We start from the raw sequence: 27,127 nt of genomic DNA on the forward strand, positions 1-27,127 counted from the left end.
GAAGTTCTGGCACAGAAGGCTATGGGGGACCCAGCTGGAGCATAACAGAGCAGTGAAACGCTGTGCCATGGGCCTGGCCGTGCACCCCGTGAGCACGGCCTGTGCTCAGGAAGGGTGGTGAAGGGGGAGAGGTGAGTGAAGGGCAGATGAACCCAAGAGGAAGGAGTGCTGAAGAGCAAGGAGGTCTCTGCAGACAAATACCGTCCTTGTAATTAACTAAAAGGAGGAATGCGAACTGTGGGGTGCTGGGAGCTTTGTGGGGGCGTCACCACGTTGAGTCAGAGGCCAGTTGTGTGCCGCAGGGAGCTCTGCAGGCCCCACGGGAGCTGGGGAGGAACCCAAACCAGGGCACCCTGGAGCTGCAGCTGCTGGTCTCGTACCTGGGGAGAGCTCGGCCCCATGCAGAGCCCTCCCACCCCTCTGTGGGGTTCCCAAACCACCCCATCGCTGAGAGCCTTGGTGCATCAGTTGGTGTTGGAGGAAGAACACCGCGCCTGGTAGAGCCGATACTAGTGGAAACCGCAAGGGGAATATTTGCCCTTTTATGTAACGTTTGAAATTAAAATGAGATTCTTGGCTGGCAGAGTGGACATGTCTCCACAGTACAGGAACCGAAGCCTTGGAGAGAGTGTGCAGCTGGAACTTACGTGCAGTTACGGCAAGAGCTCCTGGGTTCGTTTCACAGAAAATGTGAGGAGAAAATATCCACAGAGGGCTTTTTAACGTCCAGAACCATGACCCCACAAACAATTCAGCGAGGATCAGGCAAAGCAGATCTGTTCGCAGAGGAAATTTTGATTTTCCTTGATTAATCTGATGGCAGAACTTCCCTCCGCTTCCCTTGCAGCGGGGGCCGAGCCCTCGGTTCCCTCCAGCTGCCAAACCTGCCTTGTTTGCCTCGCGCCCCCGTGCCTGTGTGTGCGCAGGCACACATGCCTGCTTAATTTGTTTTTCTCAGTCAGTCGCACCCCCCTTCCTTCGGCCTGCCACAGCATCGCAGAGTTCCCAGCCAGCCGCTGCCAACACAAACGGCCAGGGGAAGAGGGGCCCTTTTCCTTCGCCGTCCCCTGACCTGCTTTGCGCTGGGCTCCACCACTGGCTCGACTCAACCAGCGGGAAGCGGGAGCTGTTTTTTTTGTTTTGTTTTGTTTTGTTTTGTTTTGTTTGAAACCACAGGGCAGGGAATTCGTTTCAAGCCATAACTTTTAGTTTCCACAGGAAGGGCAAAACAAACTTGTAGCCAGTGGAAAAGAGGCTCCCAGTTGCTTCACGAGGAGCCAAATCCCAAGTACATCGCTTAGAAAATAAGCAGCTATCTTTTCAGATGTCTCTTAAAAAAAAAAAAAAAAAAAAGAAAGAAAGAAAGAAGGAAGGAAAATCAGAGGAGAGCTTTATTCAGGGGCTAACTGCTGCCGTGCAGATAGGAGGCAGCTGCAGCCACACCTGGCGTTGATGTTGCTGATGGCCCCGTGTCACGCGTCGGCTCCCCGTCCTCGCCCCTTGCGGAGGGGTCCCAGCGAGAGCAGCCGGAGATGCAGGATCACTTGGGGTGGGAGATCCTGCTGTTGTTGAGCAACTCCCGAAAGTTCCTAGAGTTTTGAGACTAAAGGAATAGGTGTTAAAAACGTGGTATTTGGAGAGTTGGCAACTTCTAAGGTTGAACAACCCATGCGGTCCTTACAGCCATGGTGCAGGGAGCTGTGCTTTCTGACCATGGTTCTGTGGCACAGAGGATGTCCTCTGTTTTTTTTTTCTCTGCCTTCCTACCACCCAAAACTCCCTTTCCACCTGTCGGTCAGTTACACAGAATTTGCCTCCTACTTTGTTTGACTGTCAGGCCTGAGATACTTGATGTTTTCCCATCAAACCGTAAAAAGCAGAAAATGAAGAGAAACTGCCAATTTCGTGGGGTGCCTGTCCTGTGGCTTCTGAGTAACAGTCCAAGGGTACTCAGCTTAATTTACAGGGACACAAATGATGCAGGCCACAGAGCCTAGAACACAACAGAGCTCATTGTTGGAGCCTCCAATGGAGCATATTGTTTGTGGACTGTGCGCAGCGGTGTTGTCATCGTGGCCGCGTTGCTGGGACGAGGGGGTGGTGCAGAGCTGGCTCCGAGTGCACCGTGAGCTGCGGCGCTGCGGCTGTGGGGTTTGGGGTGCTGGGAGGCTGGGGTTGGCAGCCGGGTTTAGGTTAGGTGGATCTGTATCTAAGAATAATTTTATCTGATAGATTTACAGGGGGAGCAGTGAAATCAGAGAGTAATTGTTGCAATCGGGAATTAAGCAGCTAATCAAAGTGGCTCAGCATTTTTTCAGCACAAGTTTCCAGTAGCACTAGCTGTGTCCTCCCGCTCCCCTTCCTGCCTCCCTGACACTGCAGACAGGGAAAAGTTGGCGAGGTGCAGAAAAGTGCACAGTGGCCTGAAAGAATCCCAGAAGGCTCACTGATCCTTCTGAGGTAGAGAAGTGGTGACGTTATTTGCATTCTCTCCCTCCATTTCAAGTTTGAGTTTCTGGATTTGGTGTTTTCTTGGGGCATTGTTTCTGTTTTTTTTTTTAATACCATGAATTATAGAAATGCATTAATGTTTGCTCCTTCTTAGGGTAAGTGCAGTCATCGAATGGCACCTGAACCAACTTTTATAGTAAGATAAATACAAGGGGAGAAATCTTGAAATAAAAGAGAAGACAAGAAGCCCTGAAAATGGCTGGTGACTTAAGCCAGGAGCTATGTAGAAACGTTGTAGAGAATACTAACCTCCTATACCACCATATGTCTATAAGGCCACCTCCTGCCATAGCACTCTTTGTATCAGATGGCGCAGCAGTCGCCTTCACCTGGCTGTCGTGCAGTAAAAGCTGCACTTTGCACGAGCAGGACATCTCCCTCCAGGAGAGACACAGCGAGGCCCCAAGGGCTCGGTGATGGGAGTGGGAGCAGGTTGGTTGCAGCCGGGGGGTTCCCAGCAGGGTCCCCCGCACAGAGCTGGTCTGAAGGCAGCGTCTGCTCCGAAGGCAGGAACAAAAGCAAATGCTTCCCGTGGGTGTACGCTCGCCGATGATGGGGTAAAATGGGTGCTTGTGCTTCCACCAGAGCAGTTAAACATGGGAAGATGGAAAGCTCCCTGGTCTTGCTGCCTGGGCTGCTGCCCAGCAAAACCACAGCTGGGGAAAAAAAAAGGAGAATAAAACAAACGCTACATACACTTCTAGGACTGACACTGCAGCAGGGTAGGCTTTTTCTGTCTTAAAAACATGCAGTAGACAAGCAGTAAATCTTACGGCTCCACAGAACAGCATTATTTTTAGCTTGTATTATTGAGACAGCTATCAGTCTGTAGCTGATTTTCCTTTAATCCATGTGAAAATGCAGTCCTGCTAAAGGCGTCTGATACGTTAGGAATCATTTCTGGGCCAAGTCACAAAGAGGCTTTGGCAGGCAGGTGTTCTCACCACATGGTGGTGTGCCCATGGAGGCTTAAAGGATGCAGATCAAGGGCTCTTCTCCATATTTCAGATACCTCTGGTTTTGTTTTTTAGTTTGATTTTGACTAGAAATCTGAAAGAAGTCTCAGGACAAACGAGATAAGCACAGAGCTCTTGTAGCTCTGCGTGATTCAGCCTCTTCCTAGGTAGACCCAGGCCTGCAGTTCACAGAAGCTGCACGTGGAGAATTCCAGCGGCAGTTCCCAAGCTCAGGATTTGTCATCTCAGCAGCCTGTAGAAGCACCTTTGAATACTCATCACTGGTAAAGGTTTCTTCTGAAATGGCATGTCACAAGGCTGTGCAACTTACAATCATCGCCCTGTGCTTACGAGCAGACTTCGCAGCCTTTTCTTCCAAGTCAGAGCAGAAGAAAAACCTCCTGGCCCCCTGTAAGATGGCTGAGTAACAGCACCCGTGTTATTCCTGGGGGTCAGCTGAGTGTAAGCAACTGGTCCATGGTCACATCAGTGACCAAGTAAAGCCACTTAGAATAGCACCTGAAAGTCCTGCCTTTCAGTTCCCGTTTTGTTACCCAGTGCACTCTTCATGGAGCAGGAACAGAGCTCAGATACTCTGATTTCTCAGCAGTGATCTAAGCAAGTGTTATCCGGAGACTTTGCTAGGGCTCTGCAGGCATTACCAGAAGCATGAACTGGAGAGATCGGGATAAGCGCTTGGGTTCACTTCCATTGCTGGGTGAGGAAAGCCACGGTCTTGCATCTGCCTTACCACCGGCTGTAGGACAGGTGCTGTGCCAGGCATTTGCCAAACACCAAGCTCCTGTGGGGAAAAATGTGAGCTGAGGTGGTCCAGGGCTAGTTTGTAACAGGAAAAACACATTAAATAATTCTTAACCAAAGGCTCACAAAATCAGTGGGGAGACCTGGCCCACCCAGCGAACCTGAAATGAACCTCAAATGCAGATCAGGTCAGTGGGGTGCTGAGCCACTGCAGCACCAGCTGGGTTGCTGCTTCAGCACCGAGTGCCAGCGTGGGCATTAGATGCTGGTGGTGAAATGTGCTCACCACCAGCTCCTCTCTTTCATTTCTCGTGTATTTTTATCTTGGGATGTCTGACACGTTTTGAACCCGAGCAGTCTATCTCTGGGGTTTCTCCATGCTCGTATCAGACGGGCGTCTGGTCTTGTGGTTTGTGCCCCTAATGAGAAAGCTGCTTAATTTTCACACCCAGACGGAGTATTAGCTGAGACAGGAAGCCCCACCCTTTCTCATGGTATAACTGAACTCAGCTGTTTGCATGAGCTAGCAGCAAAAAGATAGCTTGAGCAAAACGCTGCTATGCTGTCTGTAGATTCAGAGCCCATTTTTTATTTTGCCTGTTCTGGTTTTACATGCTTTTTTAGCTGCAGTTTTCAATGGAGACACATCTGATTTACACCAGAGGATGAAATTGAGTTCTTCAGCTTCCCACTACTTCCAAAATGTGTTTGTGGAGACAGAAATAGGTATCGGGGTAGCTTGGAGGACATTAAACCAATTGGGAGGAGAAACAAAACTTTCTAAGGATGCCACTTAGGACGCTGTGACTTGTGCTGGTGTGGGAACCACCTTTCCAGCCCCTCTCTAAACAGAGGGGACTGGGCCAGGGCACAGGTCCCAGCCTTCACCCCGCACTGTCACGGAGCACACTCGGTGTCTGCAGGGAGGAATTGCGGCGGCGCTGTGCGGGGCTCAGCACCTGCTCCTGGTCCCCAGGGCACAGCAGCGCTGAATTCAGAGAGCAGAAGCCTGGCCTCCTTCTTCTCCCAACTCGTTCCCATCACCACACGCAGCAGAAATGCGTTCACACCTAGCCTGGGAAAGGTTACACACACAGATAAACATGCGCCGTTCCTCCCTGTCCTCACAGCTCTGTGTTTTCAATTAGGTTCTGGAATTTGATGCCAAATTTATTCCCAGTTCTGGTGAGGTTTTATCCCCAGAGGACAGATCAGAAGGTGGAGCACAGACTTCTTGTCTGAAGTTACATTTCTAAGCTAAGTTCCCTAGGCAAGTCTTCACCTCCTATTTTCCCCCCTTTAACAAGGCAGAAGCTTCCCCACCGCAGTGCCCACGGTGTTCTGTGAGCGGTCCCATTGGCTTCACCATTTTGCAGGACTGGGCCTGTGCTTGGCCTCCTTCCCAGAGGAGCACTGTCCTGCTTGTAGTGGTCTTAGCTTATCCCCTGGTGGATACCTGCTCACATCACAGAGTGCCCCAGAGGTGCGGCAGGCGCTGGGTGGGTGCAGCGGAGCGGAGAGGAAGGAGCGAAGGGCTCAAGCCACCTCATCAGCCCAGCGTAGCAGTGGAAATAAGGTAGGGAAAAGAGGCAAATTGTTTCAGGAAGCATAGTTTGGTAGATCCTCAGGCTTCAAGGATATTCTCCATGATCAGTCCCAAATCACAAAATTAAAGGATTTCTTCTGGGCTCATCTTCTGTCCTCTGCCATGAGAAGCAACTCTCACCCCCCTTCCCCATGCTGGCCTGGTGCTGTGGGGCCGGGCTGTGTGAGAAGTAGAGGGCCAAAAATCCTTTCCACTGGTCTCGTGCTCTGTTACTCCACTGCTGAACTGAGCCGGGAAATTTGATCTGACATGTCAAATGTGGCCCTGCTTGGCTAGAGGCCAAATTAGGCTGCTTAGTCTCAGTTTGTCTTAAAAGGGCTGACATGAAAGTTCACGTGCCAAAATTTCCCTTTGGAACGTACTTTGAGATTCCTTTTCAAGGAACGTTGTAAATCTTTCTATGTATGTTTTTTCCCTCAAATATCAATTGCTTTAGAAAACAACGGTCCAAAAGCTTAAGTAAATGCTTTGCATAATATTTCTGGGCCCACTTTGTGTCATGAAGTTTCTTACATCTGTGGATTTGAGAAAATGTGTATTAACAAACCGCTTTGCCAAGTGCAAAGCCTATTTGATAACAAGTCATTAAGTTGCTGCAGTGGAAGAAAAACTGAGGAAGAAATGAGGAAATATTTATTCCAGTCTTGTAGGGTTTGGGTTGAAGTTTTTGGTAAGTCATGCATGAAGAGATGGCAAAAAAAGTTGCATCAGATTTTCTGTATTTCTTTTGTGACTTCATATATTCCAATATTTGTCAAAGAGAGAAAATGAAAGAAAATCATCCACACTGGAGCCAGTACCGAGGTTTCCTGGGGCTGGGGCTGGGATGGAAGTGTCAGAGCAGGGTTTGCTGTTTGTTGCTGCCTGGGATCTAACCCGGATGGGATATAATCGGTGAGTCGCAAGAGACGTGGTCTTGTGCCTCCCCTCAGTATCTCCTACAGCCAACTTAATTCTGTCTTTTCCAGGAGTGCAGTACAGTACAGCTCTGACCTGCTTTTGGTGTTCGTAGGTGGAGTTTTTGATGAGTTCATGACACAGCCACAACATTTTGGGGGAGAGGGACAGAAGTGTTTTCAGCGGGAGGGGGATATCCAAGCGGACAGGAACACACCAGAGTGATGACTCGCCAGATGACTACGGGCTGTAGCCAGACCCCTTCCAATTCAGGAGTTTCTGGGATATCCTCCCCTTTTTGACACATAATGACATGTATTCTCTGAATGTTTTCCACCAGGTGGGAAAACTGGTGGAAGTGCTGCATGTCTGCATTGTTAAAACGGGACCCAAAAGTTGTTTCTTATGTAGGGGTGTTGCTGAACACGTAGGAAGAGGCAATCCGTGCTGTAAGCAGCAGAGATCTGTATAAACAAAATGGGAGAGGGATGGAAAGAAAGCTGGCCAAGGTCATCCCAGCAGTTCATGAATTATGCTGGTAGAAGTCCTTTAAGTCCAGCTGAAGTGCCTTACCCCTGTAGACAGCACCGACCCATTAGGAATGCTGGAGTGCTGTGGTGGGAGATGACTTGAAGGTACAAAACCTGCATCCGCAGTCAGCACCTGTTCCCTCTCCCCTTTTTTTCACCTTCTTCCCATCTCTTTGTGGGGAAGGAAAAACCATTTTCCCCCCATGCACACACCTTGTTTACTGCGTGTTTTCTTGCAGCATTTCATGTTTTCAGGTCAATCCTGGCTCCTGGCAACGAAAGGTCGAGCATCTTTCCCTTGTCTGCTGATGGGTTTTGTGCTCAGAGCCCTCCTGCGCCTGGGATGTCGGCCTCGACTTCAGGGAAAAGAAGGGGGACAGTGGAGGAAGCTGGAGAGGAGACTTGATTTCTTTAAAGTGCAAATGAGATCTTTCTCGTTAAACCTCTCCCCCAGCCCTTTCAGAACCGGGCACTTTGCTCTCCTCTCCCAGGGCTGCTTGGATTTGCACTTGCCCCGGGGTGTGGTTCCAGCTCACGCTGGGCGCATGGCGCTGGAGGGGCAGTGTCGGGGCGGCTGCTCCGCGGGCAGTGGTGCTCGGGGCAGGAAGGGGTCTCCGCACTGAGCCTTGCCACCTGCTGCCTTTTTCATTCCAAGCCCCTTCCTCTCCACCCTCCGCCCAGGCTCCCCTCCCCACACTGCTCACCATCCCCAGTGGATAGGGCTGGGATCAGGAGTCACTTGCCAAATACTTCTCTCATGCTGTCACTAATTCTGCACAGACAGCATCTCTGAAAGCAAAACCAAACCTTTTCCAATGCATTGTCCTGCGATTTCTACAAAAAGTGTTTTGGAATGCCTCGTCTTAGCTGGGTCAGACGGGAGGTACCACGCCATAGCCAGTACCACCGTCAACCCCAAGAAAGCCCGAGGCTGTGCCGGAGGAATCCTCTGCAAATCCACCGAGGCTGGCATTTGGCACTGCTACGGGCTAATTTTGTACTTGCAGTTACACATACACACACCCATGTCATACTATTTCATCTGCTACATATGGAAAGCTGTCCCAAGCTCCAGAGTGCCAGGGAATGTTTTACTAAAGCCTCCAGCCTTGGTTTGATTCTGTTACTATGCACATGGGGCTGGAGGAGCCCTAAAAGCACCGCGTGCTGCCAGAGGAGCTCGCGTTGGCTGGGTATTTGTACTCGTACCCTGCCTCCATGTGAGCAGCAGGCTGTTCTTGGACAGGTCATCATTTCCTGCTAATTAAGGTGTGCAGAAGGGATGGTGTTGCTCTAGTTACCTAGATGTTGGCTTTGCCTGGAAGTCAGCTGGGAGTCTGGACAAGCGCAATTTAGCAATGCTGCTTTCAGTCCCTCGCATATGCTTCAGGTAAAGTCACTGGGATCACGACTTTCAGAAGTGAAAAACCATTCGCAGAAACAGTCTCTGAGTTCCCAGTTCAGATGCCCTAAAGGGGGCTGATTTTCAGAACACAAGCTACAGGCGAGTAAGATCCTTTCTTTCACTGACAGATTACACCTCTTTTTGAAGCATTTCAGCTCTCAAAATGTTGCCATTCAGGTGTGTCTGCAAAACAGGCATAAATACTTGCCCACCAAACCACAGTGAGCTGTGGGGTTGTACAATCGAGCGCGGAGTCAAGCTGTTCCTGGTACTCGCAGCGTGGTTCTGCCACCTTCCTTAGAACCAGGCTGATGGAAACAGAGCGAGCTCAGAACTGCAAAAAAGGCAGGAGAAGGAAGAGGAACGGAGGTGGTATGTTGCTCTTGTTGGCAGAGTAAGGTCCAGAACCTTCTCCCTCCCTGCCGACAGACGTGTTTGTACTGGCAGGGCTTCAAGCTGGTATCCCCAGCACACCAGTTAAACCAGTAGTTACCAATTTTTTTGTAAGCCACGCTGGGACTATAGGAATTTTATTCCTTCACAGTGTTGAAGGAAAGGCGTTTTGCTTGCCAAAGGGCTTTCTTATGCTTGGGGATGATTTATGGGCCAAGCTGAGCCACTTGTGGAAAAGGCAAAGCAGCTCTTGGCAGCACCCCCAGAATCCACTGCAGCTGTGGGGTAGTGAAGTCATCGGCATAACAACCACTGCAAACAGAATAACAAAGTCTGTTCTGTTCTCGTTTAAAATAATCTTTCCAGTTCAGCAACCACATTAAAACTTACCTTTCTGCATACAAAAATAATAAAAGTCAGATACTTCCCTGCAACATGGTGTGAATGTCTCACTTATGTTTCTCCCTGTCACTCCTGCACCACCTACACTTTATCTGGGTGTTCTAAACGAAGGAATGAAACCACGTTGTGTCGTAGTTTGTGCCTCTCCCATGCCTTCACTCTTTTGTTGTTCCTTAGGTTTAAAAATGCGGAAAAAAGTGCAGTGATTTTTACTTTTAAATATAAATTTTGCTTTTGCTTTATAACCTGGTTCTAAGCTGATTGCAAAATGAGTAATTACATTTGACTCTTTTTGTTTCAGGTCCCTTCAGATCCTCCTGCTTCCAAAAAAAACAAAATAGATGACTCTGCTTCCCAAACTCCAGCTTCTACTGAGAAGGAGAAACAGTCCAGTTGGTTACGGTCCTTATCCAGTTCATCTAATAAGGTGATTGCTGAGTATTTTGTAATCAAAAGAGAGATCAAATTCCCATATAACATCCCTCTACTAAAACCAGAAGAGAAAATGTGAGAAAGACCTCGCCCAGCTTTTATAAATTAATAACATTTCTGTCCTTTTCCTGGTAAGCATAGAGTTAGGCGGTCCTCCCAATTTCCTTGCCATCTTCCAGCGTTCACTGCCCTTGATTGTGTTGACAAAGTAAGCAATTCCTCCATGCCCGTAAGGTACAAGAATCCTGAAAGACTCAGGAGCCTTGTGTGGTCTCTGGAAAGCAAAGAAAAAAAAGCGGGGTTTGACATTGGTACAGTCACCTCTTCAGTGGAGCCTGCTAAGCAAGTAGGTCCTAGCCAGTGGGGGAGCAGTTTTAGGGGTAATGAAATGTGGCCTTAATAATAACAACTAATGCCCCTTTGTGATTAATACTTTTAAAAGAATATTTGTATTTACTCATTTTTCTTTCCCCTCCTTCTCTCAGAGCATTGGCTGTGTCCACCCCCGTCAGCGTCTCTCAGCTTTCCGGCCCTGGTCCCCTGCTGTATCAGCAAATGAGAAAGAGCTTTCGAGCCATCTTCCTGCGTTGATCCGAGACAGGTAAGGAGAGGTGAACTGAAGGAGAGATGGGGCTAGCAACTGTGGAGGTTTATTTGAGAGCAAGTTGCTTTGTGTTTGGTGCCTCGCACTGTTACCACTGGCTTCGTAATTCAGTCAGTCCACTGGTATCAGAATAAAAAGCATTTGCAGCTGCAGTGTTCTAATTAGCAGAAGGGAAGGAAACAAAAATAGGAATTGGTATTCTGTGCATTTATTAAATACGTTTTCTGTGGTGAAATGTGCCATGAAGGTCTGAAACAAAGGTTGCTTCTATGAACTTTTGATAATTTTGATAATGGGGTTGTCATCAGAATTTCTCGGGCCTCGCTATTTACAGGAAGATTGAGTTATTCTCTTGGGGCAGGTGGCCAGGGACCAGGCAGCCATTTCCAGGCAACTGCTGCCTGGTAGCTGCAGCAGCTCTGCAGCACGGGCCTGGCAGCACGCCGCCAGCAGAGCCACGGCTGGGCCCTCAACTGTGTCTGCAATAGCAGAGGAGGGCAGGGGACTGAAGGGACAGCGGGCTACCCCTGCCCTCCTGGTGGGAAGTGGTCCTGGGGGTCACGGCACAGCAGTGGAAAAGTCCTCGGGCTGCAGAACCCATCAAAGAGCTGATGCTGTTAGCCAGATTCTGCTCTTCAGTAGCAACATGATTAAACCGGTACAGGAATGAGTCACTGCCCCCATAGGTGGGGCTGCTGGTGTCACAGAGCGGAAAGTGTCAGGGCAATCTGTTCGGCCTGAAAAATCTTCCTGCCAGGTTTCTGCCTGAGGGTAGTGGTTTCTTTGGAAAGTTTGACTGAAGTGGCCAGGTGTTTTAGTGGGTGTTAGGGAGAACATGTTCTGCTGCCCCGATGAACAAGTTTCTTAGAAGTTACGGGGACTGACTTTTCTTAGTTGTTGTTGTTGTTGTTTGTTTGTTTGTTTGTTTGTTTGTTTAGTTTAGTTTTGTTTTTTTAAAAAAGCTTCCCATCATATCCTTGCTTTTAAACAGATTTTTTAAAGTAGGTCAGGAGAGAAGGGTGAGAAGGGTTAAACTGGTGTAAGAGTGTGCCTTTGGCCAACCTAAGTCTTGGGATAAAAACACCTTCAACAGATCCGGAGAAGTTTTAATGTATGACTGAGGATACATCATACTGTGGATGCTGAATTAAAGTTGCAAAGGCAGTCTTTGATCTGTACTTTGTAAAATTCTGTGTATTTGACAATACAAATTGCTTTTCTTTAACATAGTTGTTTTTAAGTGCGACTTTACGTACGTGCACTCAGATGCATTCTGTGTCAAGAAATTACAGATACTCAAGAACATGCTTTTTGCACTCCTGTGGCCTTTCTTAAGGAAGTACTGTTTCCAAGTTTACAAAATATTTGTGGACAGACAGAACTAAAGAAGTCTGACTAGGAAAATCAATAATGCTTGAAGATCATGAGGAAACAGCATAATAACTTTTAGACTCGGGATCTAATCTGTTTGGTGCCTTTAGAATACGTGGTACTTCAAATACGATCCCTCCTGAATTGGATGGAAATTAGCAGTATAAATCATTTCTACAGTTAAGTGAGTGCATAACGCTTAAGAAATACATAGCCAGATTCTTAGCTGGTGCAAATGGATGGAACCTCACTGTCACCTGTAAGTGTCTTGTGTCTTGCAGTTTCAGTGTAGCACATGGACTGGGAGGTGTTTTAAAGCCAAGAATATGACTCTATTCTCCTTCCTTTTGCCTCCCCCTCTCCAACAGTTTTTACTCCTACAAAAGCTTTGAGAATGCTGTGGCCCCCAATGTGGCACTTGCACCTCCAGCCCAACAGAAAATCGTGAGCAACCCCCCCTGTGCCACAGTAGTGTCGCGGAGCAGTGAGCCATTGAGCAGCACCGTCCAGCCGCGGAAAAGAAAACTTGCTGCAGAGAACCAGACTATCCCAGAACCAGTGGCCACTGTTACTGCCCCTGAAGAGGATAAGGAATCAGAAGCAGAAATTGAAGTAGAAACCAGGGAAGAATGTAAGTGACAGTTACACCTCCTTTTATTTTGTTTTATTTGTGCTGGATTTTCCTTAGTAATCCACCGGAGTTATATACTAAATTTAGGTTGTGTTTAAACAGAATGCAGGAAGCCTAGTGCCTCCACAGCATGTACAAACGGTCTGTAGTAATAATGAAAAATAAGATTGGGACATATGTTGAGGGGGTGTTTTCTTGGGAGAGGAACAGAGGTGCCTCAACAAAAAGAAGTACCTGAACCACAAGTGTCTACAAACCTGGAGGCTTTCACTAAAGCAGATAGCCTTTCGTTAGAGCAGGTAAGTGTTGTGCAGAGGCGGACATAATGGGTTGTTGTTCATAGAAAAATAGTGATGCTTTGCTATCTGATCAAGAGCTCTCTATAAAGGCCTTTGTGGGATATGCACGAGAAGCCCGTAACAATTCCAGAATGCACATACTCACACACAGTTTTCCGTCAGGCAGAGGACGTGCTCGGTTTCAGTACTGCATCCATGGAGCTGTATACACAAAGCAGAGATCAAGAGTCAGTTTGTTCTTAGAAAGCATTCACACCTTGGGCTCCTCAGCGAAAGATGAAGATATTGCCGTCACCTCATTATTAAGTCACTTAGAAACTGCTGCTGCTGGCTTCCTCATTTGCTACGTGCCGTTTATGCAAAAGAAGAAATTTTACCCACTGAAAACATCAGGCTCACGCAGGTTTCCATGAAGGAACCGGTTTCTTTATACACACAGAGAAAACACTGTTTGTGACAAAAATCCCAAAGTGCACAACTCAGGCAAATTGTAAGTTGGTCCCATAAGTTAATCGGGTTTGCATTGTCATCACATTCCAGGTGTCAAAATATAAAATTAGAGTTTTCTTTCTTCCATTTTTTCATTAATTATTGAATGTCTCTTCTTTAGAAAAGGGCCTCAGCATATTTTAAGTTATATTTGTTTTATACATTTTTTGATTAATTTTAGATATTTCTATTTTTCAGTCACCTCCTCCTTATCCTCGCTCTCCTCCCCATCCTTTACTTCATCCAGCTCTGCAAAGGACATGAGCTCACCTGGGATGCAAGCCCCAGTCACAGTCAACAGTTCATATGAGGTTGCAACACATTCTGACTCTCACAACAGTGGGTTGGAAGCTGAGCTGGAGCACCTAAGGCAGGCCCTGGACAGTGGCCTAGATACAAAAGAAGCCAAAGAAAAATTCCTTCATGAAGTTGTTAAAATGAGAGTGAAGCAGGAAGAGAAGCTAAATGCTGCCTTGCAAGCCAAACGCAGCCTACATCAGGTAAAGTCGCAGAATAGCTTTGTTATCACTGTCTGTAGATACGCTTCCAGATAGAAACCATTAGGTAGTCTCACGGTTAAAAAAATGCCTTATTTTTCCCAAATAGCAACAGCCTTTACTGGAGAACTGTTGGTAAATTCATCTGGGAAACTGAAGTATGCAGGAATCATTCTTACATTTTTTTTAAGCTTGTCACCTGTTTTTACTTTAGGGTCTAAGTCCATGGTTACCAAAATCAACATCTATTACTGAGAAAAAATCTTCTATTCCAGTACAGTTTATTTTATTTTAATTTCACTGAACAAGAAACATTCCTGTCATTATGGAGGCTTTATTTGTAGTTTAAAAGATTTTTAAAAATCCTGGTATTGCCCAGCTGCTGGAGGGAAGGTATCCTTGGGACAGAGACGCTTGCAGAAGCTCTGGTGAAGAGTCTACAAGTCCTGCTAAGCTTTCCAGTGACCTTGCCTCACTGAACGTTTCCTGTTCCATTGAGTAGAGAAGCTCCTTATTTCTCTAAATCCTTGATATGTCACATCAAAGAAAGAGAAGTTGGACAAAAAAGCTGCAAATACGTGCTGCTGCTGGCTGTTAGCAAGTCACGGTGGCTGAACAGAATGGCAGGGGAACTTCTGCTTCACTTGACACAGGGCAAAATTACTGCACAGCAATGGCAGACAGCGCCAGTTCAGGAGATTTGCCTTTGAACACTGTACGTGGAGCTGTAACCAAGGGAGAAGTGTGGGCCTTGAGATGGACCTGGGGTGCCCACAGGACAAGAAGGGCCCGGCTTCATCGAGCCTGGAGACAGAACACTGCTACTTGTGCAGCTGGGCAGAGGCAGGGGTGTGCAGACTGCCTGGTCCTGGGGAACAGAGTAAAGGGCAGGGGCTCAGGGATGGGATTTGTGTGCCCCCAGTCCCAGAGAATGGCAGCTGAGAGCTGTCTTCAACTGAGCTGCGCTTTTTGTCATCTCGAGGAAATTGCTTCTCTCTCATATTTCAGTAAATTTGTTTAATTTCGTGTATTTAAAAGTACAGCTAAACATTTAGATGTAGTGTATATACGTAAAGCTAATTGTCAAACTTGTTAACTAAGTCAACAGCACATACTCAAAGTAAAATAGGAATGATAGGAGGTAGGTGGTGAAGCAGCAGAACTGAGCACTGGGGCATTAAATCCAGCAACATGGCACAAAGAGAGGGAATGTGGTATTGCTGTCAGTTTCCAGTTGGGCAGCTGTGGGTTTCCAGTTGCACGGCCAGAGAAAGTACATGTGTGCAGGCTTCCAGAGGCAGGGCTGAGCTAACAATGGCCTGGCTAGGAAGTGAGATTGTCAAAAGAGTGAATTTCCCATGACCCGACTGCAGTGTTACTTAACAGAAACATGCTGCCATGAGGGTTTGTGTCTGACAGAGAGGAAATGCTGCTTCTGGAAAAAAAAAAAAAAGAAAAAAAAAAAAAAGAAAAAAAAAAAAAGAAAGAGAAAGAACTTTAGTTTCTAGTTTAACCATTTAGGAGACAGGCCTTTAGTCAGCCACATTTTTCAAAGTATAGTGTTGAACCTGTCTTTTCACATCAACTTTTTAACAACTTAGGGGTTTCTTCCTTTGTCCCGTTAGTCTCCCTGTCATTATCACTCCCACTAATGGCTCCCCCGGGGATGGGATTTCATGGCAGCAGTTCCTATTAAGAACCTGGACAGTGAGAGGCGGCACTTTCCAGAGCAAAGCATGGTTTCGATTTAGCTTAAGGTTTTAGCCTGCAGTTTCCCAAATGTCACAGAGCAGCGTGCTGGCTGGCTGGCTGCCAGGAGACCTAGGACTATGCACCACTTACCTACAGCAGAACAAGTTTCCTTAGAAAGAACATATACAGGTGGTGATTTCTCATACTTGCCTTAAGTGTTCTTTTGGGGAGCTTCGTAAGATGGAGTTGCTTATTGATTTCTTCAGCAACTAATAACCTGTCCTGTTCAGCTTTGCTGTGCACAAAGGGCATCCACCAATGGCATCTGTCTTCACATGGTACATCTCCAGTTCAAGAAGCGCAGGCATTGCAGTTGGGTTGTTTGAAACCTCGAACTAGTGTGCAGCAGCATGTTGCTGGTAGCTGTCTCCAACTCCAGTTCATCTTTATTCAGTCACAGATGGTCACAGCTATTTTGCTTGACAAAGCAAAATGTGAATGCAGCACAGCTTTTTATTATCCAAGAATTCAGGGTATGTATCTTGGGCGTAGGATCTCCTGTTGATTTACAGGAGAAAAGCTTGCAGAAAGTTTAGAACGAGGTTTAGACGTGAGCCATGGTGTTAACCAGAAGGGAGGGCTTCAGTTGGAATTGCTTCCTTTTGCGGTTCTGTGCCCTTGCACCGATGTGGTCCCTGCGCCTCCGTTCTCACACGTTTACTGCTTGTGTCTTCTAGGAGCTGGAGTTCCTACGAGTGGCTAAGAAGGAGAAACTGAGAGAAGCAACAGAGGCGAAGCGCAACTTAAGGAAAGAGATTGAACGTCTGAGAGCTGAGAACGAGAAGAAAATGAAGGAAGCCAACGAGTCTCGGATACGGCTAAAGAGGGAACTGGAACAAGCCAGGCAGATCCGAGTTTGTGACAAGGGCTGTGAAGCAGGCAGGCTTCGGGCCAAGTACTCTGCCCAGGTAAGACCTGAACGCGGAAAGCTATTGGCATGTCAGCTTACTGCTGCGGCAGTTCTCAGGGGTACTTCCAGTGTCTGTTTTGCCTTGGTTGCCAGTGGTCTCATTTTGTCTAATTTGATGAAGTCCAACTCCTCTCCATAGAATTTCTGTGCCTCCATTGTGTCGGTTTACAGCCCTAGTCCTAATTGCAGGGTTTACTAACATGCCTGCACTTCGGCAGCTGTGGCAGTCCCCCAGCTCTGCCCAGAACTTCACACGTCTGTCAGTTGAAAGTCACCATTTACAGGGAACTAAGACAAGTGCCAGACGTGATTTCTGTTCCACTAATACTCTGTTGGCCATGCCAGTGTATGGGGATCCATTTCAATACTATAAATAATAGGCAGAGTCACTTTACCTGACAGTGTTTTTCGTAAAGGTCAAGCCAGACCTGCAGGATCTATTCAAGACAGGAGGAGGTGGCAGGGCCCATCAGTAAGCAAGCTGCAGCCAGGCCAGAGTGCTGTTAGGGCCGTACAGCCCAAGAAGACCAAGTGTCAGGTCTAGGAAACCCTCCAGTGTGAGCCCAGTGACAAAGTTCTAGGAATGCAGGAACATGTCATCACATGCGACATGGGTACTTTAGGCTTTCAAACTAAAAAATCCGTCCCCACCCTCTCTGCATCAGGTTCTCATGTAAGATTTTTAAGCTTATTTAAACTAACCAAAGCCGAGTGACCCCAGGGCTCAGGCTGCGTGTCCTTAAGCTGCCTTGCTTTGCCCTGGTGTTGCAGGGCACGTGGGTGCAAGGCATCCACTGCTGCAAGCCTCTGAAATGACCCAGCGTAACAGGCTGAGCTGAAAGCAGGATGGCAGCCTCCTGGCTTTCCATGAGAAACAGCCCTGAGGAGCAATCCATCGCATGCCCTGCCTTCCCCTTCCTCCGATAAAACAGTCCCAGCTGCCCAGTAATGCATTTCCTATAAAAGGGCACAGTCCCATACCCATTGTTAACCCCTGAAACCAGACCTCCTCTGTGGAGGGGGGCTCCTAAGCAGCCTTCCTTGCTTTCCTCCTTTCCTAAGCCTCCTAAGCTTTCCTCCTCCTAAGCCTCCTTTCCTTGCTGTATCAGCCTCCCCAGTAGTCTTGCTCTGACCTGTTCCCACCTAAATAGCCCTCTGTCAGACCACTGGTTCCCCATCAGTGGTTCCCGAACTGAAAGCTTGGCTGAGAAATGCGTAATATAAGGCATGGGCCAGAGTTAGCAACAGGTCTCTGAAAAATGGGGCTTGCTTGCTTAAATTTAAACTCCTGCAGGCAGAGATGCAAATGCCACAGAGGTATTGTGCATTTGCAAGGGAACTAACCTGCCTGGTGTAACCACCTGAATTAATGTTAAAGGGAATTCTTGTAGCCTGCACTCACTACAGCAGCTGCTCTGCCACGTGTGCTGCTACGTACACATGTGTTAGGAGCTGCTACACCTAGAGCATAAGCTGCAAACACTTGATGTGGTTACTTTAAGGAAGGAGGAAAAAGGAAAAGCAATAGAAATCAGAAATCCTTCTAACCCCAGGCTCTCAATAACGGGAAGGGGAGTGGTCTGCTTGTTACCACTATGAGACATGGCTAACCAGGAGACCAGAAGCAGGAAATGATGTGGGCTTCCTCTCTAGCATCACAGGATGTCTCACTGATAAGAGGTGTCCAGACTAAACATAACCAAAGTGAGAGCTGCTGTACTGGGCGTTACCTGCAGTTGACTTCCACTTTAGCTTAAAAAAAAAAAAAAAACCAAAAAAAAAAAAAAAAAAGGCAACAACAAGTGCAGATAAAAGTGAACTCCAACTCCATACACTCTGAATAGAGCGTCACAACCCTGCAGGTGTGTCCCCCCTTGCTGAATGAAAGAGGCATGAAATAGGCATGGAAGCTGTGACAGTGGGGCTGTTCAATCCCCTACTACATTACCTTCCTTGGGTGGGAGTAAATGCTAAAAGTAAAGTAAAAGGCTAAAACCAGAATTCAAGGAGCTGACTGTGCAGCAGTTTTGTCTTTCCTAAGGACCAGGCATATTTGCAATATTGCCTGCAGGGTCCTGTTGGATGTCTGTCACTGCCTGTCCTAGCACCAGAGTACAGTGCAGGCAGGCAAGATAAAGCAGTGCTGTGCTTGAGCAAAATATTAGAGGGCACCTAATGGTTCAGGGTCTGGAATAAACACATTACTGAGCAGCTTCCTCAGAGAGTTCTGCATGGCTCTTCATAGAAAAGTAACCAACTGCAACAACTGAATTTTACCAGAAGTCAGTATGACTTCCAAAGTTGTGTTAGAAATTTTAAAATAAGACTTTGTACATCAGTTTCTCTTAACTCTACTTTGGCAAATGCATACAGGAAGTTTGTCACTTAGTTGTATTGTGCTTGTCACTTGTTGGTACTTTTGAGGAAACCACAATTCTTCACACAGGCTTAGTCTGGGACACACAGCATCAGGCAGGCGAGGAAATAAGGCATTAAATTCAGACTTTGTGCAAGCTGAACCTGTTAGCTGGTGACCTGTAATTGAGCAGCGCTGTGGGTTAGGCCTCGTGCTCATTTTGTCTTGACACTAAGATCCAAATAGGGATGGAGGGGGTAGGGAAGCCTTCATTTTAGCCCAAAACACAAGAGTTTTCCTTTCTTTTGTTAAATGGCAGCTCCTGGTAACTGCCCATCTTACCTGTTGGTGGCCTAAAATTGTGTATTTCAAAAAGGTGCCTTTTTTTCTTTGTGTTTATTCATCCCTCAGTACTGGGGCTTTTCTCTGCTTTTGTTATCAATAAGCAACAACCGAGAAGCTTTCCTTCTGAGGCCTGTGGGGAGGCTGAGGGTGCCTGCATGTCCTGTTGTGAGCTGGAACAGGGCTGTAAGAGCTCACCAACGACCCCGTCTAAGGGTCTTGGGAACAGGGAGTTCTTCGAGGCCTTGTCTGTGTGAAGTTACTGCACGTTAGGACGCGTTTTACCCCATGCCTACCCTAAAAGTCCAGCTTTGTATGGCTGAACTGAAACAGTGCAAATTTTAGTCAAAATTAGTAAGGTGCTATGCATGGGGCCATCTTGCCTCGTTGCAGTCCCTCACATTTACTGTGGGAGACGGGAGGGGTCCTGGTCGCGGGAGGACATAACACTTGTTTTTGTTGGACATTACAGGGCTGATGCAAGGGTCTTTTACATAGGCAGCCAAGAATGTTTTGGTCACTTGTATTAAGCATTATAAAATAACTGAAAGTAAGTCACTGCCTGGGCAAATTTAGCTTCTACTTTACTTTGCTGAATTGGTGTCTGATAAAGAAATAAGAGTAATGGTTGAAGACATGTATCGATTAGACTTCTAGGAAACTAAGGTACTCTTAAATATGTTTGCATCTTAAACCCCTCTCCTTCCTTTCTGGAGTTAGCCACCAGAAATATTTCAGCATTTCTAAGGTAAATGGTTCATGTAATGCACATGGCTAATGGTACAGTCCTGCATGGAAATAACATGGGGAAAAGAGAATCCCCTTCTCACTTCAGTGCTGATAGTCTTCTGTCTGGCAGGCACTACAGGGCTTTATTATTCTTTTGGCCTTGTTTAAGCTACTAGTCTCTGTTTAAGTCTACAAAATCACAATTGAACTGAAATGCTGGAGTCATTCATTATGTTTCTTCATATGCTTTTCCCTAGATTGAGGACCTACAGGTTAAGCTTCAGCATGCAGAGGCGGACAGGGAGCAGCTCCGAGCTGACCTGATGCATGAGAGGGAGGCTCGAGAACACTTGGAAAAAGTAGTCAAGGAACTTCAGGAACAGCTGTGGCCTAAATCAAGCAGTCAACCCACCAGTGAAAACACAACGAGCAACATTGAGAACTAACTAGACAGAGCATCGTCTATTTCCTCTACAGAATGACATATATGCACAGTAAGGGAGGATGTGTGGGTACGTGTGTAAGTGCATGTGTGAGTAGTTGTGTCTTAGCACACGGAGCTATGAATATGGATTCTTATTAGTTGGAAGGCAAACGTTACTCTTTATAACAGAAGCACTGAATTACACCTCTTTTTTTTTTTTTTTTCCAATCCATATAGCACAACATCTTACTGTGCCTATAAAACACAAAGTGTTTATAAACAAAATACTTTTAAGTCCACAGCAAATTTTCTACTGGCAAACTCCAAGCAAGCAGCATCGTCCAACTAAAATCAGAGTGAAAGGCAAGCATGGCAGTGTTTTTATGTTGCCCTTCTGCCTGTTGGAACATTTTGGAATTTAAAAACAAACTTTTGTTATAAGCTATTTAAAATAATTCATTACACAGACTTGGTATTAAAAAATTAACAAGATTTTTTATAATGAACCTTTGAAAGCAAAACAAAAAACCTTCGATGCACAATTTTTAATGACTTGTTAAAGGCTTTGGGATTCTTCATGTAGAAGCCCTCTGGTGATGATGCCATTTCATTAGCAGTTTTCCAGCCATCTAGGAAGCCATCACAGTTTTAATCCTGTCCTGTGCTTGTATGAGAACTTCAGAGTGCTTTTCCGAGTTGATATTTTTCCTTAGAAACAATTACCTTCATTTCCTGTCCTGAACACAAGAAGAAAGGAAGATGCAGGATTGTAAGGGTGGGGGGGGGAGGGCGGGAAGAGAAGATGTATGCTTTAGAATTACAAACCCAGCCTTACAGACTTCAGTGTTTGCAAATCATGCCATATTTTCTAAAGACATCTTCATTAATTGATGTGTTCAAAGACTCACTTCATCCAAGAGCCACTTCAGCTTTAGGAAAAGAAAGAAGGAAATAAAGGAAGGAAATGGATGATCTGTTTAGTCGGTTAAGAAATAAAGCAGAAGACACGTGTTTTGAAGTCATTCTGAAATCTTTACTTCAGCTTTCAGTTTTCTGGAAAACTCATCTTTGTTGCACCATCTTACCATAAAATTCAGTATTTACCTGCTTTTATTCTGAACTGTTTGTCAGGATTTCTGTGCCCAAGGAGAGTGCAACATTGCATTATTGGATACTACAGAAAAGAGAAACAACATTTTTGCTGCTGTGAATAAGCCTACATCTTTTTTAAAAGAAAAACTTTTGTTTTTAAAAAAAGAAATTACTTTAATTTTGGGATCCAAGCCGCAGCCCCGGAATAAAAATGCAGCATGCCATCACTTTGTCTTATTATTATTGTTATTATTGTCGTTGTTGTTAATATTTTTTTTAAACTGCACTTTGTCAGAATCTTACTCTGCATTTTATTCCATATTTTGAAAGTTTACAAGTTAAGCATTCTAGATTCTACCCTGCAGATGTTAACATCATCCACACGATTTTCCAGCACGTGACACCTCACATCATCATTTACATTTATGCAAAGCACGTGCTCAGCAGGTCCGGAATGCCACCAAATACAAAACCACCAGACCAGTGCACTACTGGTTGCATTTTAAACCTGTTTTGCATGGCCGTGTTATAGGAGTTGGGAAGCAGCAGAGATGCTCCCAGAAGTGCTTATCAAATAAAGTTGGTGCTTTACCGAACAAGAGACAAGTTATTTTCACCCATAAACACTCACCTCTTACATACTCGAGCTTATCAGCATAAAGTGAAAATTTGATCTGGGGCTGCAGATGTGCCTTCCAGTTCATTTTTCCTCTCAGCATCTTATATAGGCAATGCTGACACTTTTTTTTTTTTTTTTAACCTTAAGGAATAAAAAGAAAAACAAAAAAAATATAAAACCCTATGCATCATCATACCCAGAAGTTATTCTAAACAAATAAATGTATTTCCAGTAATCTTTATTTGCTTTTGGACATTAATACAAACTATGTAAGCTTAAAAATTATTTCCCAGTAGACAGAAAGCGGCTTCCAATCCTAAAATTACAGTATTTACTTACAGTACATTAGAGGTGTTTGTTTTTTTTTTTTTTTAAACAAGAGCTGTTTGCTTGAAACCATTATAATAACCATTATAATAACTGTGAGCATTAACAAAGAAGTTCATATATATGTTTTAGGTACAAAAAGACAAAATACGAAAGGCGTAGGATTACTGGGACAATGTAGAACTGTCGGGAGCAAGAAACAGTTACACCAAGTAAATTACGTGAACCTGTCCGTTTATACAGGGCTTGCCCTGTGTGTTTGCGATGCTGGAGACTGAGGCTAGATGCAGATCTCCTCCTCTAAAGTGCAATGCAAAAGGATTTTTGATTATGCTTAGGCAGTGTTGTTTTTTTTAAATGTGGGATTTTTTTTCTTTTTTGGTTCTTTGTATGTTTTTTTTTTTCTGCGATTATTAAATCATATGCATGGAATTAAAATCTCTGCCATACGTATATTCATTAATGGGCATTATTACTGTCTTATGTAAAGGGTTTATTTTGTTATGCAGTATGCATAAAAAATGTTCTCAGCCTTATGATTTCCAGATTTGTATTATTCACTTATTTCTTCAAGGGAAACTAAACAATTTTAGCTTTAGTTGATCATTGTGCATTTCAAGTCTCCTATTTGCTACGTTTTACTGCCATGTTAAGAAATTACACACAGAACAAATCTATTCCCACACGCACTGTCAGCTTCCTTGAAACCTGTCTTTTTTAATAGTGTTCATTTTTCCCCTGACCTTTGATTGCGTCTCTCCCCTTACAACTCAACAAACAATGGCAGCACGTCCAGCTCCATTTGTTGTTGATTTTTAACAGATGCAGCCCCCTTACCTGTGGCACAACGTAGTTGTTCTTTCATGTGGCTGAGGGAGCGTACTTACTCAACGTCTCAGTTTCTTCTGTGCATATGATGCTTTTATCCTCCAAAATGAATTCTGCATTTTTTTTCAATAAGAAAATAGAACTGCTAAGACTATTTACTGTTCTTTAACTGTCAAACAACCACCACCTCTGTGTCACACATAAATGGGGTGAGACATTTAAGGAAAGATTTTTCCAAAATGAAGTTACTTACCGTTGTTATAAAAATGTTTTCTTCTTTTGCCATGCATTGTGATAATTCTACTAAGTACAACAGATGAGTGGAAACATCCTAGTAAAACATGTCTCTGTAAATTAAGGCTTAATAATCAATGTGATTAAAAAAGGTGCAAGAAAACTGGTTAAAACCTTCTACACCAGCAGTGAATTGACAGGAGAGTTTCACAGGATAGGAATCCATCTTAAATGATTTTGTGACTTTCCTAAGTATATGTTAACAACAAAATCTTTATTATTTCTGCAGAATATATAATTTATTTTTAATTCAGAATTTCTGTGCACGTAATTTATTTTAAAATAATTTTCCCAGCATAAAGCCATAGAGACACTAATTCTAGAAAATATCTGTCGAAAAGGTGGGAATCTTTAGAGGAAAAATTCTGTGAAGGTGCTTGAGGTGAGGGAGTTCTGTGTGTAATTTCTGTGTCTGCTACACTTCAGTAAAACACTTGTTAGCCCTTTCAGATGAAATTGCTCTTCTTTCGACTTACTGTTGAGTCCCTGCTGCATTCCAGTTGCACTCCAACCTGTGAGTGTAGGAATTGTAAAGTCATATCTTCTCATTTCATTTGCTCTTTAGTTTCCTTTAAGAAGTTAAAAGGGAGAAGAGGTGTTTCATACAGGCTGTTGACTCTCCCTGTACTTAAAAAATATATTACTTGTATATTCAGTTTAATTACTCATTGTTTCTATTACTGAAAGAAGACTTAACGAAGGGAAAAAAAAAAAACAACAGCAATAACATTCATATCTATGGAGCAGCTAACTAGTATAACATAATATTCTGCTTTTCAAACAGAACTAGCCAATGTAAAAAAAAAAAAAAGTTAACAGTAAATTCAACATGTAAATACTTTTTTTCATTTTACACTGTTGTATTATAAGTGTATATGGTGTTTACTTTTTCAAAACTCTTTCTTACCTGGTAGTTGTCTTGTTTTATGAGTTGTGTTTTTAACTAAGACGAATCTTTGCTGTCTGTTAGGAAAAACAAAACAAAAAAATCTTTTTGCAAGTTTTAAATGTGGGTTAACCTTTCTCCATCATTTGCATTTTATTTGTCCATATTTTCACTGTAAAGTATTTTATTACCAAAAGGCTGATTTTTCTTTCCATTCTGCCCTCTCATCAGTCCAGGTGTTTTAGAGAGAAGTTTTTTGTTGGTTTGTTTTTTTGTTGTTTTTCTTTTTGTTGTTCATTTTTTAATCAAAAGAAATCACAGAAATGACATTTTTTCAATTGAAGAAAAATAAATCTTTACATTTATAATAGCCAATAGCATTTCAGCACATTTTTGTTATCCTGGTCTCTCCTATGCTGCTGCTAATGACAATATTATGACTTACTCTACTATTCTAGAACTATTTTTATGTAAGTAATGTATGCTTTCTTGTTTATAAATGCCTGATTTAAAAAAAAATAAGAAAAAAGCTTGGCATATTTATCTATTTCGCTGTGTACCTTGATAGTCCTTTTCCACTCCCTTTTCCACATCCCCTCCCCTTGAAGCAGATAATATTGTAAAATAAAGGACTTTATGAGATTATGTATGAAAATAGCTATGCTTATATACCACAGTGACTGAATGTACAGTGTATAGACGCATTACCTAAAATAAAATTGTTTGTCCAGAAAAAAATAAATAGATATGCTACGGTTTTTGAGTTTTCTGTGCTTGCAGCTGTGCCCTAATTGTTCAGGACAGGCAAATGCCAGAGACCTCACAGGTATATGAAAAGGTGCTCAGTGCCTCTGTTTGAAAAGTCAAGACTTCTCAAAGTATTTGAATTTAAACACCGCAAGCTAACAGAAACTCTGCTCTGCATGTGCACACAGGTAGTTAATTTGTACTCATTTCCCTTGAGTTAATTTCCCAGGTGACATGAGTGTATTTACCTAAAGCACAAACAGAGGAAACAGCACTAATACCAAACCCTGCCTTGCTTCGCTGCTGGGAAGCTGCCAGTGCCAGCTGCACGTTCTTCCAAGAACAGCTTAAACCCCGCAGAGGAAAAAGGTGCTCGGCATCTGCAATGCCATCGGTGATGGCAACTGACCACGAAGCCACGGGTGGTGGACTCGGGACACTGGGACCTCCTCGAGACCTCTAAGGCTGGGCACTTGGCTCTGCCAGCTGCAGCCTGGTGGTGACGGAGGCGTGGAAGCGCTCGGGGCTGAGCTACCGCAGCCGCCCTCTGCTTTTCCTCTGCAGGCTTCCCTCTGGGGGTGTTGCGTGGGGCCACTCTTACATAGCTATGTAGGAACAGAGAGAAACCTTGTGACTAACATCGGCCAGATGTCGCCACGTGGCATGTGCCACCTCTCAAGTCTGATGACAGAACACTTTATTATTACGTGCTAATAATACTCTATGTATATTTGCTGCCTGCATGTAGTCATATCCTATAAAATATAGCTAACCCATTTTAGCACGCAAGCCAAGTTCCTACATTCCAGTTTTGAGATCATGCAACTTAGCCACGTATTCATCTGCTAAATGCACACCCACACACCCCCTAAAACCAACAAAAAACATTTTGCCTATAGGTGGAAGTAGTATTAAATTGTCTTAGATGTTGGAAGGAAGTTCACATTTCCTGCCATGGTTTATCTCTTCTGGCACACCAAAAAAAATCCAACTTTTACTGCCTTCAACATTCTCAGGCACACAACCAACCTGCGGCTGGGCATTAAAAACATGGCACCTTCTTCACGTTGTTTCCCAGCCAGCCTAGTAATGAGGCTTCTTAAGGCATCATTTAAACAGACAATTGTTTTCAGGTCTGCATGTGACTATTGTAAGGCGAAAGGAATTTAATTGGAAATGATGCGTATCTCTCCGTGGGGAAATTTTAACAATGAATTAAGTCAAATTTCTTTTGAACAGTGAGACATGTAAGCATATAAAAGTTTGTACCAGGTCAAAGAAAAAGAAATACAACAGGGGAAAAATGCAAAAAGCAGGAGATGGAAACATATGTTAAAGTAATTCTCTCATGGTTTTCTGAGAAATGGCTGCAGAATTTCCACAGCTCTGGTACATTTCTTAATGTGCCCTTGTAAAACAGTGGAAAAGCCAGAGAATGATCAAACAGAGCTTTAAAAAATCTACTTATTTCTGACTCATCCAGCCTTGTTTTCTAAGGTGTTGGTTTATTTCCTGTTTCTACCACCTGGATATTAGCAGTGGGCATACCCAGCAATCATACTCCCAGCTCCTTATAGAGCTCACCAGCTCATTTTCTTCACAAGAAATAATAGTAAAATTCCTTCCTTTAGGAACACGGTGACAAACTTCAGCCTCATTTACCATCGTATTGCAAATCAGTAGATTAACCTAAATTCACATAGCCACAGATTAAAAGGGTTCTACTACACTGCTAAAGAACACTTCAAAATGATCATGCGAGTCAATAAAGTCAAGACTCAGCATTTTCCAAACCAAGAAAATGGCTTCAAGCTCACCTAACACCCAGTGCTAAAGCAGTTTTGCTGTGGGGCGATGTTTTGGACCACAGAAGTCCTTGCTGGTGGGAGAATGATTCCCCTATGAGAACAGGTTGTATTTTTGTTACTATAGACAGAACTGCATCTGTACCAGTCCTGGGTTAGTGCTAGGTTGCCAACGCAGATAAGGCATAGCATTTACTTAACACAGTTTTCAAATGAACTTGGGAGCAAACC

At 44.5% G+C, this 27,127-nt stretch overlaps 1 protein-coding gene across 1 annotated transcript in view; it reads left to right on the forward strand.

Annotated features, from left to right (window-relative positions):
* SKI (SKI proto-oncogene) overlaps positions 1–25,084 on the forward strand; it is a 106,623-nt gene extending 81,539 nt beyond the window's left edge. Inside the window, exons 3-8 of the mRNA XM_082777067.1 lie at positions 9,764–9,889; positions 10,380–10,495; positions 12,238–12,500; positions 13,487–13,788; positions 16,215–16,445; positions 20,132–25,084. Of these exons, the coding sequence (XP_082633193.1) occupies positions 9,764–9,889; positions 10,380–10,495; positions 12,238–12,500; positions 13,487–13,788; positions 16,215–16,445; positions 20,132–20,320 (1,227 nt within the window). The 3' untranslated portion in view covers positions 20,321–25,084. The remainder of the gene's footprint in view (positions 1–9,763; positions 9,890–10,379; positions 10,496–12,237; positions 12,501–13,486; positions 13,789–16,214; positions 16,446–20,131) is intronic.
* Positions 25,085–27,127: the final 2,043 nt, after the last annotated feature.

Source organism: Aythya marila (genome assembly GCF_965140915.1).
Source record: "Aythya marila genome assembly, chromosome: 21".
NCBI classification, from domain to species: Eukaryota; Metazoa; Chordata; class Aves; order Anseriformes; family Anatidae; genus Aythya; species Aythya marila.